This window comes from Crocodylus porosus, unplaced genomic scaffold, assembly GCF_001723895.1.
Source record: "Crocodylus porosus isolate Cpor-Errol unplaced genomic scaffold, CroPor_comp1, whole genome shotgun sequence".
Lineage (NCBI taxonomy): Eukaryota > Metazoa > Chordata > Crocodylia > Crocodylidae > Crocodylus > Crocodylus porosus.
Window position 1 is genome coordinate 35,953,253 of NW_017728907.1, and position 15,985 is coordinate 35,969,237.

Sequence of the window (15,985 nt, forward strand, 5' to 3'; positions counted from 1 at the left end):
TACTGTACTGCTCCCACTTTCTAAAGAAAAGTTCATTCTGTAAAACCAACATGATTTCTATATTTTGTAAAATGCCACCAGTCATCTTGTTAAGTAGAGAGTGTTTTACACATTATTCAGAAATACTAATTTATTTCTTCCCCAGGCCATTACCAGGAGGAGTTTTGAACTTAGTGTTCTGTCCAGCAGTCATTTATTTAAAAAAAAAAAAAAAAAAATCACTGAGTAACACCTTAGTGTTGCACTATTCCATTCCTTAAAACAAAAAAAAAACCAACACCCCAAAAAACCAAACCCCAACAACAACATGGCTTCAGTGTTTATTACATAGCTTATTTGGAATAATCAATTCCAGGGTCTGAACTCACTTCTGCAAGTTGCTGGCTACAATGAACCTGCAAGGCTAAGTAGAGAATCAAACCTAAAAGGTTTATTAGTGAGCTAAGGAAAACACTGGAAACTTATTTTCCAAGGAGTGACTATTTGCCTACAGAACACTGAGTGCCAGAAATAGGTCATACAGAATTCCCAAGCACACACAGAATCTGGTCTAAATTGTTTTTCGACTTTTGAGGTACAGTTTTAGTGTTAAGATACTTATAAAATATACACTGTTTTATCAAAAATATTTATACATTCTGTTACAACATATTACTTTTATCCTTACTAAACTGCCAATCTACATTCTGGAATTCAGTGGCCTAAACTGTATACAAGTGTTTCTTCTGTTGAATCAGTTCTGTATTGTGTTCACATGACCACTGTGCAAAATTAATGAAGTGGTAAAATTAAGTTACATGCCTGGACATAATACATTACAACTTCCAAATATACATGTTCACAGTATACATGTATACATTGAAAATCCTTGTTTCTTTAAAAAAAAAAAAAGTGATATGATAGTGTACAGCAGATAGAAGATGATCGAGATGGTTAAACATAGTATGGGTATTTGTCCACTCATAATTAGTCGAAAAGGCATTAATTCCAAGAATGCACAATTGGATAGACATGGGGAATGCATATATGTTCATATACTACTTATGGTTAAGACTGGACAAACATTCCCGTACTACATTCTTCATCTTAACTGGGGATTTTTTTTATGCCATCCATACAAAAACTTAAAAGGTAAAAAACTGTTTGGCAAGTGGCTTTGGTAAACTTCCTGGACTACTTTTGTTGTTGTTGGTCGGTCTTTTAAATGGAAGCACTTAAACTGATCTCTCAAAGCAAGGCATTTAAACATTTTTCCCCTAATAAATACCATAGAAAATTTACAAAACAAGGCATCAGTTCTTAATTTCCATTATTTTAAAAAAACAAAGATAAGTCTGTAAAATTACACATTTTAGGACATTACAGTAATTTTAAAAAACTGCCAGCATTTGCCGTCTGTGCATCTTACCATTTTCTTTGTAAGTAAGTATCAACAGCATCCCAGAATTCTATTTAAGGTGGCTGAATAAAGTTAATGGTCATCAGCGTAGTAAAAATCTCTTCTTTCCCCACTTAAGTATTTTATTATCTGCTGTAGAAGAGTAAGATACAGTACACATCCAAGTGTGCTCATGTCCGAGAGCATTTCTTATGGCCTGCGTTCACCAACTCAACTTAAGAACTCCATAGAACTGCTTTCCAGTGCTCAGATAAGAGAGGCCACTCTTTGCAAGACTATTCACAACAGTACTTTAAAATAATCTTCATGTGATTAAAAAAAACCAGAAGCTACAGGTGGCACAGAGAGCAATTGAAGGGGTGGTATTCTTGAGAGAGGCATTCTTGTGAGAGTTAGCTATGGTTTCACAGTGTCTCAAAATTAACACCAATCAGCAATGTAATCAAAATCTCTGAACATTTCCTGTTCTTCTTCTGAAAGTATCCTTGGTTCCCGAGGGGGAGTGAGAATAGGTGCTTCAGAGGTAAATTCATCATCAAAATTACTAACATCTTCTCTTCCTCTAATGGTGGGCACAAAAGGTGGTTTCACTTTCTTGGCGAGCAAGGCATTCCAATCTATTAGCTGTAAAACAAATCAATTAGCCGTTAGTTTCCTGCCTCTAGCTGCTGATGGTTTCATATGCTACATTAACTCGTACTCACCCGGAAGAAGTGATGTTTTTTCACATCCTCAGCATCTCTCTCACCAGCTCCAAGGCGCCGCTCTGGATTTCTTCGTAGTAACTGATAAAACATTTTGTAGAACTTAGCACTTAAAAAATGGCATGGCATAGGGAACAATTAGATGCTGGTATTACAGAATAAACAGGCTGTAATACAAACAGCCTGAATTTCCTAGCTAAATTTGTACAGGAAAGTGGCTCTAGAGAAATCTGGTTCAGATCAGAGGGAAGAGAATAAAAAGTTTATGTAAGCTGTAAAGTGAAATATCACATTTTAGAGAAAGAAAAGGTGATGGTGAAATATAGATTTTTCATTTGAAACCTTTGTGCACGAAAAAAAAATGTCAATGTAGGCACAAGCTGTCAAAGTATATTGTCCACCACAAACTAAATTCTTCACAGAAAGGAAAAAACTAGATGGTAATGAGAGAATACTTTTGTTTGTTACATACAACCTTACCCGTCTCATTATAGAGATGGCCTCTGTAGAAAGGAAGCGTGGATATCTTACTTCATCATTTACAATACTGTCAAAAACCTCCTCTTCATCATCTCCAGGAAAGGGAGACTATAAATAAGACGAAAAAAAAGTTTTGCAAAACTAAGTTTCTAAGATAAACTGTTTCTCCTAAAATAGAGTGCTACCAACTTGTATTTACATTTACTGCCAATTTAGAGAGTTAGATAACCTAAGGCAGCAAGTTATTTCATCTTTCCCTACAGCAGAATGTAGCATTCTAGAGGGGAAATCTATGATATATTAGCTTTCCTTTCTTTCAAGACAGGCAGGCAGCCAGCCAGCTACAAGATTTTATCTATAAAAATCATATGGTTATTAAAGAGGAAAAATAGAAAACATCCTTTTAATAATGCACTTCTAAAACAGTTTTCTGTTAACTAGGACAAAAAATGTCCAATCTAATGTGATAAAGCTTTGCTTTATTCATCTTTTAGGATGGCTGAAACTTGTTAGTGAAGTGCTCATCCATAATTCATTTAAGTAAAACCTTTACCACATGCTTGACAGGTTTATGGAAGATTTGTAAGTCACATGGTGCTGGTTCAGCTTCACTTTCAAGAAGAAATTGTTCAAAGGTAAAGATGGGGGAGGAGGAGAATAGGTTGTGATTAACTTTTTAGCATATGTATGCTCTGAGTATTAAAAAGACTGCTATAAACAAATACTTCCAAGTATTTTCCAATATAAGAACTCGCTGCACTGGCTCTAAGGATGTTACAGCAAAGAGGGAGGGAGGAAGGAAAAGGTGATGGTTATAACAGTATAGATCACTTTTTCATTTGCCATTGCATATGGCACAACATTTCTAGACTATTAAAAAAAGAAACAAACCAGGCAGACCATTAAAAAAATGGAGATGGCAAGTCAAATGGTAAATAAAATAAGCATATCCTATATCATACCTATACATAGCTTCTAAACTCTGCCTTAAACCTGTAATGGAAGAAGAAAATTTCAACTCTAACCTCATCCCTTTGAGGGATTTGAAAAAAGATTACACATAGCTTAAACTTTTGAAATTTTCCATGCTTGTATTCAGGCCAGAGGACTGACTTTTTAAAAAACTGATAATCAGGTGTACAAGCAAGTGTGAAGATATCTGGTTAAATAGAAAAATAAAAATCACTGAAGTTAAATAGGGTTACATTAACACAGCGTTAACATGGAAGCATATGGCAATGGAAGTAAAAATGTTCCAGATGTTGTGTTTGGTGCAAAACCCTAACTTAGCCAGTTCAACACCAGCCAAGGATCTGGCCTCATGTTCTCGCTTCATAGATCTACTGAAATAAGTGGGAGTGCAGCAACTTACATCAGCTCTGTATTTGTCACATTACGTATAGTACTTTTTTTTGTTCTGGCATTCAAATACACTAGAAAACATCCAAGCATAAGATGTGCAACAAGGCTTACACAATACCAAAGACTTATCCCTGAAGGGTAGAACGTTCTCAAAAAGTTGAACCTTGTACTTCATTTCTACCTTTAGTGTCATTTAGATTTAGACTTGCTTACACACACACACACACGTCTTGCATGGGCATTACGTTTTTGCTACTGTACTTACCTCACCAACTAGCATCTCATAGATGAGTACACCAAGACCCCACCAGTCTACAGCTCTGGTATAGGATGTTTCTGTCAATACTTCAGGAGCGAGAAATTCTGGAGTGCCACAGAATGTGCTTGTTCTGTCTCCAAATCCCATTCCTGAAAAAGTTAGTTTCCTTAAAAGCAAGGAACACCCCCCCGTGCCACTATACTTCCCAGTAAATACTTCAGTTAATACAGTTTATTCCTCAAAGCAACTCTGCAAGTTATATTGTGGGTTTTCACATTTGTGTATCGACAACTCAAAAGTAATTCAGCATTGAAACAAAGTTCACACTCTGTTGGCCAGCTCTACCAATGTCATCCATGGCCAGAGTCAAGTGGTCTCTCCTTTTTGCACATTTCTACCCATAATAGTGTTAGGCCTTCAATTATACTCTTGTCACAGCACTGCATCTAGCCATGCACATAAAACTGGAGCATAGGCTACATGCGTATCAGGAGTGCCGCACTTTACTAAACATACTGCACTGACAAAGTGTTCCTAGTAAGGGCACAGGCATACTAGCATAACTGCATTTTCTACTGATCTAAGAGAGTGAACCCTCCACAAGCTAAACAAGCTTTACATGAAAGATTGCAGCACTGAAGCAAATAATAGCACCTATAGTAGGGGCTTCTGCCAACATGATTATGTTAGTCAAGGAGCACATCCCTGACTGACATCTTTAGCATAGACATAGCCAGAGTAAACAATACTGTTAGTACATGATAAGAAAACAAAACCCACTTGTCACTTGAAGTACTGTACAATAAAAAGCAGTGCACACTTTTGCTACTAACTACATCAGATTAATACTTACAAAAAGCAGCTCTCCTGAGTAAAAGCTCATTTTATGTAGTCATTTTCCACAGGACAATACTTTGGAAACCAAGGTGGTCTTACTAGATTCTAGTATATTCCAAAGTCAAAAAGTTTGCATAGAATTTAGCTGAAGGCAACATAAGGTAATATAATAAGTACCTTCATAAACTGCTATGATACAGCACCTGGTGGAGCTGTAGACAACTTTGTTTATCTGTGCACTATGGGCATTTTTACACGTGTTCTAGGGGTTGGGGGGCCTTAATTAAAGCAGCTCCCGAGAGCCGCTTTAATTAAAGCGCCCACAATGTCTTGTGTATTGTGTCCCCCATTTCAAAATGGTGGCAGGGTTGCTTTAACTAAAGCTCATTCAACAAGGTTTAAGTTAAAGCACCCCCACCACCATTTTGAAACAGGGATGCTGAATATGAGATGCCAATGCTGCAGGAGCGTGGTAATTACCACACCAGCAGACTTAATTGGGTCTGCTCTGATGCGCTGTAATTACAGCATGTTAGAGCAGTGTCCCACACGTTATATAGGCACCCTATGATACTAATGATCAAGAATGCATTTGAAAAAGCATGCATTTGAAAAAATTGCAGATCAAGGGAAGTATGTGTTTGTGGTGACTTTTTGTCTCCACATACTACATTTCCAGGAAGAGCAAGACTAACAATACAGCAACAGCACCAAGGACAAATGTAGCAGCAGGATGCAAACTTGAACTCTGAAGGTTAGTTGCAAAGAAAAAAAATCTAACCCTGCAAGTTTGAATCTGGAGCCTCTGGATTAAAAAAAGGTGAGAAAACCTGCAGAGTCTTTTTCCTTTGAAATCTGTATTTAAAATAAGATTGTAGTCACTGGATATTCAAACAACTGTAAGCTTTGACCTACTGCCCACAATTTAGTAAATTCTTCTTTGTAATGGGCTGAAGCCTAGAGGACAAGAAAAGCAAGCTGGAGAAGAAGAAAATAAGCCCAGTCAGATTCTACCACTGAACTAGACCACTGGGCTGTGAGAAAAAGGGGTGCAAATACACCTGTCCTAAATCTAGGAAAAGAAGCTGAACAACTTGTGCTGCACGTACTTTATGGTTTTTTCCTCCCCAAAGGCAACACTTCCAACAGCTAAATACTAGAAAAATCAAGTGTCAAGAAAGTGCCCTTTCAGGAGGTTTTCCTTTTGTTTGAGCTATGCTGTACTGTGAATGTTATCTTCATTCACTTCGAAGTCTAAATTGAAGTTGCTTTAAAAGGATATTCAATCTCTAAAGGAATTTTTAAAAAGTGTAGCGCATATGCCACATGTTTAGCCAGTCTGTGGCACTATGAAATGGCAAACCAACCACAAACATTTTCCATGTTTTATACGGAACATCTGCGACTGGTTTGCATCACACCTTAAATTGCCCTGGGTTCCAGTTCAGCCTGAGCAGTTCCACAACTGGTAACAAAGGAATTTTATACCTCATCCCAAATGCTATGCATCCTGCTATGCTCACCTGGCATGGCAGGACATGCCGTTTTTGGAATAGTGACAAAATCCCTTAAATCACAATCATGCCATTATTTGGACCCCAGCAGACATTCAAGAGAAAAGGGACAGGGCTTCACCATAACTGAAAACAGGCTTTCCCCATTCCCAATGGAAACCCTTTCAAATGCCCTTAAAGGGCTTCCCGTACAACCTTGGTTTTCCAAGTTAAAAGGCCATAAACTTATTTACCCTGCTCATATCACCACAGAAAAATATACATGGTATGTGCCATGTAGATCTACTGAACTGAACAGTTCAAGATTAGAGCAACAAAGTAATTGCAAGGGGGGGCACACAGGGGAATCTTTAAAAAAAATAAAAAATGCTGTTACCTTCTTTGCAAAGACCAAAGTCAGCTATTTTAACGAAGCCTTCAGTGTCCAACAACAAATTATCCAACTTCAAATCTCTAAAGACAATATTTGAAAGTAAAAATGGATTCATTAATACAACCACAGATATATCAGTAAGTCCATTCAAAGTTTATATACACATTTTTTTTCCTTCCATAAAACACATAAAACAAAAAACACTCCTCAATTTTGAGTATGTTTCTCCTAGCAACTGTTTATACTCTATCAGAGTAAAAAACTGCCAGAACAGAAAAGCAAAAGGATAATGTTTAGGGTAAGCAAAAATTACTGGCTGGAGATCAAGCAAGCAAGCAAGCATTAAAAAGAGAAATTTGTTAAAATTCAAATGTTCCAAAGCATCAAAAATTACTTGCCTATATACTATTTTGTGCTCGTGTAAATACTGTAGTCCAAGAACCACACAGGCAGCATAAAATCTGTTTAAAGAGAGGGGGAAGTTGAGTTAGAATTATATATAGTAGATTTCAGAAGCAGGACTTAGCAAAACTGACACTGGATTAATCTGTAATTTTAGCATTTGACATTCTGAAGTGCGATACATACAGACTTATTTTAAATGACTTTTATACATGATGTATGCTGACTTCTATACAAATCAATCAAAACTAAAAACTACCTGGCAAGATTAAAATAAAAAAAATAAAGGCTCTGAAACCAAGTATCTACCTTAAGGTCACCCCAAAGCCCATAAAGCTGATCATCTATATTGAATTATGCCTCAGCTTGATTTGGCAGCAAGCCTGGAAACTGTGCTGAACTTCAGGATCTGAGGTCCTGCCTGCTACTGCTCACTTTCTAGCCTTCCCCTTCTTGTAGTGAGTTTGGAACCCACCCAGGTGCTATGGGCTGCAAGTACAAGTCTACTAGCAGTCTTACAACTCCTTGTTCCCGACTGCTGGCCCTTCCATCTCCAGTGCCCTTAATTAGAGCTAAGAACAGAAAGAAAAATTATTCAGCAGATTCCTAGAAGAGCTCTGTTTGAGGAAAAAGCAACTTTAAGTATGGCTTTGCTACAGCCTTAAGGTCACACACGATGGGAAGAGACTGCTTCAAGCTTGGGCCGGCTGAGGATGACTTGGGATCATTTCTAAATATTTGTGTAGATATATGAAAGCACCAAAATATTTGACTGAAGTTGATACTTTATTTGTATTATTATACATTTACTTTTTTTTTTTTTTTTTTTTTTAAATGACAGATAATGGCTTCTTCCAAATAAGTACTAGAAAACCAAACGTTTATAATTAAGCTAACTGCCATGTGAGTTTGTGTTGTGATAGCTTATGACCATTCTAACTAAAATGAAATTAAGATGCATCTTCTTAACCAAAGGAGATATAATGGAATAACAGTTCTGGACACTTACACTGCTCTTGGTTCCGAGAAGACATCAGTATGAATGTGCATCATCAGGTCCCCACCAGCAGCATATTCCATTACAAAGCAAACATGATCTTTGGTTTGGAAACAGGCAAAAAGGTTCACCAGGAAGGGATGCCGTACACTATTCACAGTTTCAAAAATTCGCTTTTCACACATCAGGCTGCAAACCAGAATTATTTTAATATCAAAGCTTAATACTGAATGCTAGGCTATGATTTCAATACACAGAGAATTACCCAAATAGGATTCACAAAAAAAAGTTTAACCATAGCTAGACCCTGATGTTGATAACTAAGGGTCACATTCAAAAGGTTTTATGCACGATTTTAAGTGTTAAACTGCTGACTTCGAAAACATTTATGATGGATACGTTAGTACGGATATGTTTTCAAAAGGACTCTCCTCAGCATGCTCAGAAATTTAAAAGCAAGTAAAATATTTAAGATAACACCTCTACCACTAGTTACTTATATCTATCCATTATAAAAAGAAGAAAAAAAAAAATGACAACAGACTTGTATAGGAAAGCCACTTAAACCATCATTCCTGCAGTTTGCTTCCCAAACCATTCCATAAGTCTGCAGACTTGCACTTTGGGGTTAGGGACAGAAGTTACACAAAGTAGTTTAAGTGATCAGAAACTGGTTTAAACCTGTAACAGAACAGAAGTTTAGTGCACATAAACCAGTTTCAAAATGGCTGAAACTGGTTTAAAGATAAACCTGATTGAATGTAGTATCAGACTGAACTGATCTGGGTCAAACTGGTTTATTAAACTTCTGTCCCAGACTCCTTCCTCGTTCAAGTTAAATCACAGTCCCCCAGCATACTTTGCAGCCCTGGGCTGGGCTGGGCTGGGCTGCCTGCTCCAGAGAGTAGGGATAGTCCTAGCCCTCTGCTCCCTTGCTGGAGCAACGAGGGCTGCTTGACAAAATGGAAGGGGAGGCCAGGGGGGTGCTGCCCCTCCCAGGCAAACCCCAGCTGGGGGCTGGGGTCACAGAGTGGGGAGGGCTAAACACCTCTTTCCCTACTCAAACCTACTGCTGGCTGCAACTGTGGACTACAAATCCCAGAGACACCAGGAAGAGGAAGTGATGAGCAACCCTGCAGAGTTCTGCTGGTGTAATTCTGGACTATAAATCTCAAAGACCTCAGGGGCAGCAGGAAGAAGTAGTAAACACAGCCAGAGAGCTGTGCTCTAGCACCCCTGGGCTTCTGGCCTGAGCCACTGCAGGCATGTGGCTGTATTTCCTAAGTTAAAGTTAAATGTCTGTTCACTTCTGTTTCAATTTAATCTGTGCCTCTTAGACTAACCTGCAAAGACTGAAGCAATTAAGCCTCAAGCTTTTTGCCTGTCTGTACCTAGCTCAGCTTTTGCTCCTTGCCCATCATAACACTACAGCAATTATTAAACAGTTGTAGAAACAGCCATCCTAAAAAAGGCAAAAACTAGGGGACTCTTCAACAGTGAAATCTTCAACAGTGATTTCAAAACAAATACAGGATTTCAGTTCTTGGAGAAAGAGACAAAGTATCTACAGTCTCAGGAAAAAAAATCTGCTGGACTAGATGTTACAAAAATCTTACAGGCTGATTCACAGAAGTCACTGAAATATACAATGGTGCAGGAAAAAAAAATGTTTATTTGCTAGAACATGCTAGACATGAACAAGCCTGTGGAACTAGCTATAGGAAACAGTTTTAAAAAGGAACAAAAAATTAAGTGGGCAGCAACAGATTACGTTAACTTCTGCTCAATATAACATATATCTGCATGACAAAAAACACAACTGAATTTAAGGCTAAAAACAGAGAAGAGGTTTTTTGGCTGAAAATTACAAGAATAATGATTTGTCCAATGATGATGATCTCAGCATCCATCTCTAGCACTGCAACTGTTTACCTGCTCTGGTATATATTTCTCATTGAATGAAACCTTTAAAATACTATTAAGTTGGTCACATGGTTTGGCAAGAGGCAAGTTAACTGCAAAACCACTCATTAAATTGAACAGAATTCTTCAGCTTGTTTCTCAAAGAAGTCTCAAACATGCCCCCAGTTTTGACAAGCAGCTTTGATGAAAGTTTTAGAGGCAATTATGCCAAGTATGCAAAAACTTCCTTTTAGAGCCTTAAGGGTGAAAAAAATAAAGAGGAAATTCCGTTGGGCTATAACCAAATGTTATCATATTTCTTAATGTTATACAAATAATTAAATGTCAGAAGTCGAAGTGATCGCCCTCCTACAGAAGCTCATCAGTGCTGCAAGAACTGGAAGAAGCTCCTGAGTCCATTTAGTAACTGCATTTCTTCTATAACATTATTAATTACAGTATCCTCTTGGCAAGAACAACAAGGAAACTGAAAGTACTGTCCAACTCCTCTTTTAGTTTCACTGGGATTGTTCTGTTTGACAGCCAACTAACAGCTCTGAAAACACCAATTAAATAGTTGGAATCATTTTGTTATACACCTCAGAATATTGACAAATGAGGTTAGGAACAGATTTCTTAATACTTGGAAAGAACAAGATCAGTTTGCCAATCTAATGAAGTTACTTTACTTCGGGCTGCTTAGAGAACATTATTCCTTTAAAGAAACCAGAATATATACATTAGTATATATGACCCAGGTAATTAGTCCTATTTCTTGGTGTGTTCCAATTTACTTTTCTGAAGATCATGGCCGTTTCCTGAGCTAAGAAAATCAGGCTTTTAACAGAGTGACATGGAATTCCATTTCTATCATCATCACGATGTCTAGTCCATAGCTGTTTATGTAATTCTTCTTGATAAGATAAGTGCAATAGGCAGGATATAATGATTCCTCCTAGTGTTGATATAGTTTGTATATTCTCTCTGAGAAAAGAAAGGAGACTAAATATTCCAGTGTTCAGAAAGTCTCCCAAGATGAAAGTATCTATACTGCCCATAGAAACTGGCTATTAATAGGGTTCCCTGCACCTGCTAATATAAAGCCAGCTCATAACTGATACAAGGAACCTTAAATCAAATTTGCAAAGACAGTGGGAAATCTCTTTCCACTGTAGTCTTAACTACAGTACAACTTTTTAATTTTATTTAATTCAACTGGAAAACATGCTTCCTCTGCTAAATACAAAAATTAGAACCATCAATTTGTTATTAAGACTCCTGTAGAACGTCTATACTTTTTCTTTACAGAAAACAGTAACTAGAGAGTAAGTTACACATTTTAGAATGCATTAGTTATTTTCTGCAAACTGACCTGTCTACTTCATCACGAGCAACAATATCTCCTTTCTTTAAGGCTTTAATAGCAAACATCTCATTTGTATTTTTGTATTCTGCCAGTAGCACCTGAAATAAGAGATAAGCAATTTATTCAAACAGTTGCATTATGCTTTCTTAATATCCTCATAGGCAAACATTTACCTTCCCAAAGTGTCCTCTACCGAGTACAGCACAACACCTGAAATCCTGAAGACTAAACTGAAATCTCTGTTGTGTTCTGCAAAACAGCAATTAATTAAGAATTACAGAAAACTTCAAGTTAGGTTTAACAAAAAAAAGGCAATATCAAAAATACTACATTTTTACCTTTTATCTTCTGCTTCTCGTAGATTAGTATACTCGGGGTCCAAGCATGGAATTTCACGCTCACAAATGATTTCGGGCTGTAGTTTTGGGACAATAATATTTCTGTCATTTTCAAAATCAAAAGTTGTTACTGCATCCTGTGAAGAAATAAAAACCTGAAGATTTAAAAACAAAAAGAGTGTTAAGGAAAAAAAGACAGCTGTTGCTGTTTTTATTTTACTTCAATAATATGACATTCAAAAGATTGAATAGCCTTTAAATGCTAGATTTTAAGAACTTTTATTAATAGGCTAGTGGTAAAAATCTATCGCTGTAGTGATTTTACTCTGACTACCAACTAAACTACAACTATAAAAAATCCATTTGTGCGTGCATGCACGTGCATGTTTCATGCACAATTTGCATCATTTCATTGATACATTTGCTCACAAATTGTGGAGTGTTTTGTGAAAAGGTACAAAGAACAATTTAATGCAACTATAAATATACAAATATTAAAATAACTAAGAAACTCTAGCTTTTTATATGTAGTTGAAGCATCTTGCCTGAGCTGGTGTATCTGGAGCTTTTATCTCAGATGAAGGTTCACATATTTCTCCAAGGGAGGATGCACGAGGTGGAGCAGGTGGGGGTTCAGGTTCAAGCTCAAAGTCCAATTTGGTTACAGGAGAGTCACTTACAGGAAAACAAAAAACACTTTACTCGGTGTACAACAGAGACTATTCAACTAACATTAAAGGCAGATTTTCTTAAACTATTTAACATGTTAATTTTAAAATATACTAAAAATATTATAGTAGGTGTCCAGTGTCAGCATTCTGTAGACTACATGAAGACTTCCCATTTATTAGCATCTAGGCATTTCATCATTACTTTTGTGCATTAACCCTGCTTAAAAGGCTTAGGCATTTACCTAGCTGGCAGTGCTAGTTCAGGAATGCGTGTGTCAACCACTGGCACCGTAGCAGGCCCAGGCGCTTGAGGGCTGAAGGTGCCAGAATGATTTACTGTAGGAATAGCTCTCCTCACCAGCCTTCCCCAAGTGGCAATATTAATATTCATTTGAGGAGCTCTGAGAAATGTTTTGCCTGTGGATATCGTGAATAAAAAAAAATAGAGCGCAAGTAATTTCTTTATGTATTACCAAAAGCTATAATTAAAAAAATTCATATTCATCAGTTTATGATGAACAAACTAAATTTGTCACATTCTTTCACAATTCTTAACTGTTCATCAATAAATGCTATTGCATAATAATACACAATTCTAAAAGAAACAGACAAGATTTAACTATTATCAGCTTCACATGCAATTATATTTTAGGTCTCTGGATGACAATACTACAAAGTTATATATACACGATATAATATTTTCAACTTATTGTTAATCTCTAGTAAAAAACTGTTACCTTGCTGTTTTGAAAAAATTTTCTTTTGCCTCTGAAGTTTTGGTCTTCTTTCAATAACTGGATTAAAAAATGTAACCTGCAGTTCAAATAAGTGGTATATATTATAATTCCAATTTCAGAACAGAACACAGTCTAAGGAGCTCATTAAACATAATTTAAAATGTTCTGCAATGTAATAATTTCAGATATAGCTGAAATTCTCTCTTGGCTAAATGCTCTTACCTCTGCAAAGAGAGTGCCCTGTGGTTCAAGATAGAGACACATGCCATGTCGCTGGTTGTCTAAGAAATCTTCTAACCTCAGAAATTTTACTGCACACAGAGATCTCCAATCACGCCAATAAACTGAAATTTCTAGTTCACGTGACTACGGCAGAAGATAGACACCAAAAGTTACTGACAAGTAATAGCTCCCAGAGATGCTTCTGTTCACTCACACTCCTGGGATCTAACTTTTCTAGCTTTCAGCTGCAGAAATGGAGGTGGAAGGTCAGGTAGAGGAGGCAGTGGTAGCAAAAAAGGAATGTTTTCATAGTATTGGAATGACTAAATGGTCCTAGTCAGCTAGGATCTGAACTTCTACCACATCTCTGGCCTTGTGGCAACTGCCTAGCTGTAGGCTCTTAGCCTATGGTTGAACAAAACAGCTTCTTCCTCAATGAAAGAAGTCATTGCAGGCCATTTGCTAGCAGGTCCTTAGGGATACCAAGTCTGAACAAAAGACTACACAGAGAGGATTCACCATGAAGAGTTGGTTCTCACTCACCCTCCTTGCCAGAATAATTGCAACTAGAAAAGCTGTTTTCATGGAAAGGTACCGCAAGGAACATGCTGCCTTAGGTTCAAATGATGGCCCCATTACAGACATGAAGCAAATGCTAGGTAAGAAAATGCACAGTAGCTATCAATCAGTGGATGAGTGGCTGAGACAGCCACCAGGTACAAGCAAGCTCTGTTCAGAGCTCTAAACTGGTTCTGGAAAAAACCAAACTCTAAGCAAAACGGCGTTAAGCAAAACCCATTTCCCCATTGGATTTAATGTAAATAAAGATAATTGGTTTTGCACCACCTGCCAGCCTCCCCAGCCCTTCTTACTGCTGCTGCTGCTCCCCCCCACCTGCTCCAGCACCATGTGCCAGAGTGGACCCCAGGCTCCTGCCACCGCTCCCTGGGCACCCACCAGCTGACACTCACTTCTTCCCTCAACACTGACACCACTGCTTCTCCCCACCCATGCACTGAGCACTGTCACTTAGTGTTGAGCATGTTTCGTTAAACCAAGCAGGTATTTTATGTTAGCGCTATAACGAAACCGTGCTAAGTGGGGGTTGCCTGTACACAGAGTGAATTGATGGACAGGGCTGCATACTTGAGGTCTCACAGATATCTAGTATAGTTGAAATAAAGATTGATCTAGGCTGAAATTTCATCCGTCAGCTGTGGGGAAAGCCTGGTCCACTTTGCCATGTAAATGAATCTAGTTCAAATCATTAGTTTCTAGGGTCGGAAGGGACCTGAGTAGATCATCTCGTCCGACCCCCTGCCATGGCAGGAAAGAGTACTGGGGTCAAATGACCCCAGCAAGGTGTTCATCTATCCTCCTCTTAAATACCCCCAGGGTAGGAGCCAGCACCACTGCTCTTGGAAGTTGGTTCCAGATCCTAGCCGCCCTGACCGTGAAGTAGCGCCTCCTGATATCTAGCCTAAATCCACCCTTTGCCAGCTTGTGACCGTAATTCCTGGTCACTCCTGGCAGTGCTCGGGGGAACAGGGACTTCCCCAGTGCCTGCTGATCCCCCCCAAATTGCTGTGGTTGCGAACAAATACGTCCCTTATTTGAGCAGATCCATCTCCCACTCTGGCTGAGATGCCTTCAGCATTTACACTGCAAGGTGAAAGGAGAGCAATTTTGGCAAAGCATTCTCCTTCTACCCTACATAAGGAAATCCAAGACCAGAGGCAGAAACCTAGAGTCCCTCACCGGGACCAGCAGATGGTCCTGGTACCAAAACTGATTTGGTATCAGAATCATCCAGGTTGAGTCCTGCCTCACTTTATCAACTAGTGACGGAGACATAAAGGGGAATTCTCTACCATGAGATGAGAAAGCATCAGGTAGGTTTGTTTGTATTTTGAATCTCCTTTGGAAAGTCTGACATATGAAACCAGAGGTGGGCTTACTGCCATAGCCATGAAAAAACTGAAGCAGAATCAGGAACATCTACTCCTGCTTCCAGAGGAGTTTTTGCTACCACCTACCCCTTTGTGGAATGACTCACATTTTGTCCCATAGCTCTGATAGCATATACACTTGTAGACATCAGAACCATATCTAGCAAGGACAGCTTGACAAGTCTGCAATTGTAATCTGGAGACTGGAGAAGACTATGATTTTCTCCCAGATAAGTCCAAAAGTTTTGGCTCCTTATCTTTTGGAGTTGGTCTAAAATTGCCTTGCCTTCTCATTGGCAAGAACAACAATCGACAGATAAATAACAATATAGGGAATGGATGGGGAGATGATCCAGAACTGGTACTAAGGCAGGAGCAATGGACTGGATCTGATGTGATCCACAGAAAAACAAACAACACTTTACTAGAGCTGATCAAGATAAAGTATTAGTTGTGAAGGGGATACATATACC

At 38.2% G+C, this 15,985-nt stretch overlaps 1 protein-coding gene across 1 annotated transcript in view; it reads right to left on the bottom strand.

Moving 5' to 3' along the window:
* Window positions 1-1,177: 1,177 nt before the first annotated feature.
* PKN2 (protein kinase N2) overlaps window positions 1,178-15,985 on the bottom strand; it is an 87,386-nt gene continuing 72,578 nt past the window's right edge. Inside the window, exons 9-22 of the mRNA XM_019531146.1 lie at window positions 13,564-13,707; window positions 13,342-13,417; window positions 12,847-13,021; window positions 12,479-12,608; window positions 11,934-12,088; window positions 11,769-11,844; window positions 11,602-11,693; window positions 8,340-8,516; window positions 7,327-7,389; window positions 6,932-7,008; window positions 4,211-4,353; window positions 2,584-2,691; window positions 2,104-2,184; window positions 1,178-2,023 (exon numbers count right to left, since the gene is read on the bottom strand). Of these exons, the coding sequence (XP_019386691.1) occupies window positions 1,820-2,023; window positions 2,104-2,184; window positions 2,584-2,691; window positions 4,211-4,353; window positions 6,932-7,008; window positions 7,327-7,389; window positions 8,340-8,516; window positions 11,602-11,693; window positions 11,769-11,844; window positions 11,934-12,088; window positions 12,479-12,608; window positions 12,847-13,021; window positions 13,342-13,417; window positions 13,564-13,707 (1,701 nt within the window). The 3' untranslated portion in view covers window positions 1,178-1,819. The remainder of the gene's footprint in view (window positions 2,024-2,103; window positions 2,185-2,583; window positions 2,692-4,210; window positions 4,354-6,931; window positions 7,009-7,326; window positions 7,390-8,339; window positions 8,517-11,601; window positions 11,694-11,768; window positions 11,845-11,933; window positions 12,089-12,478; window positions 12,609-12,846; window positions 13,022-13,341; window positions 13,418-13,563; window positions 13,708-15,985) is intronic.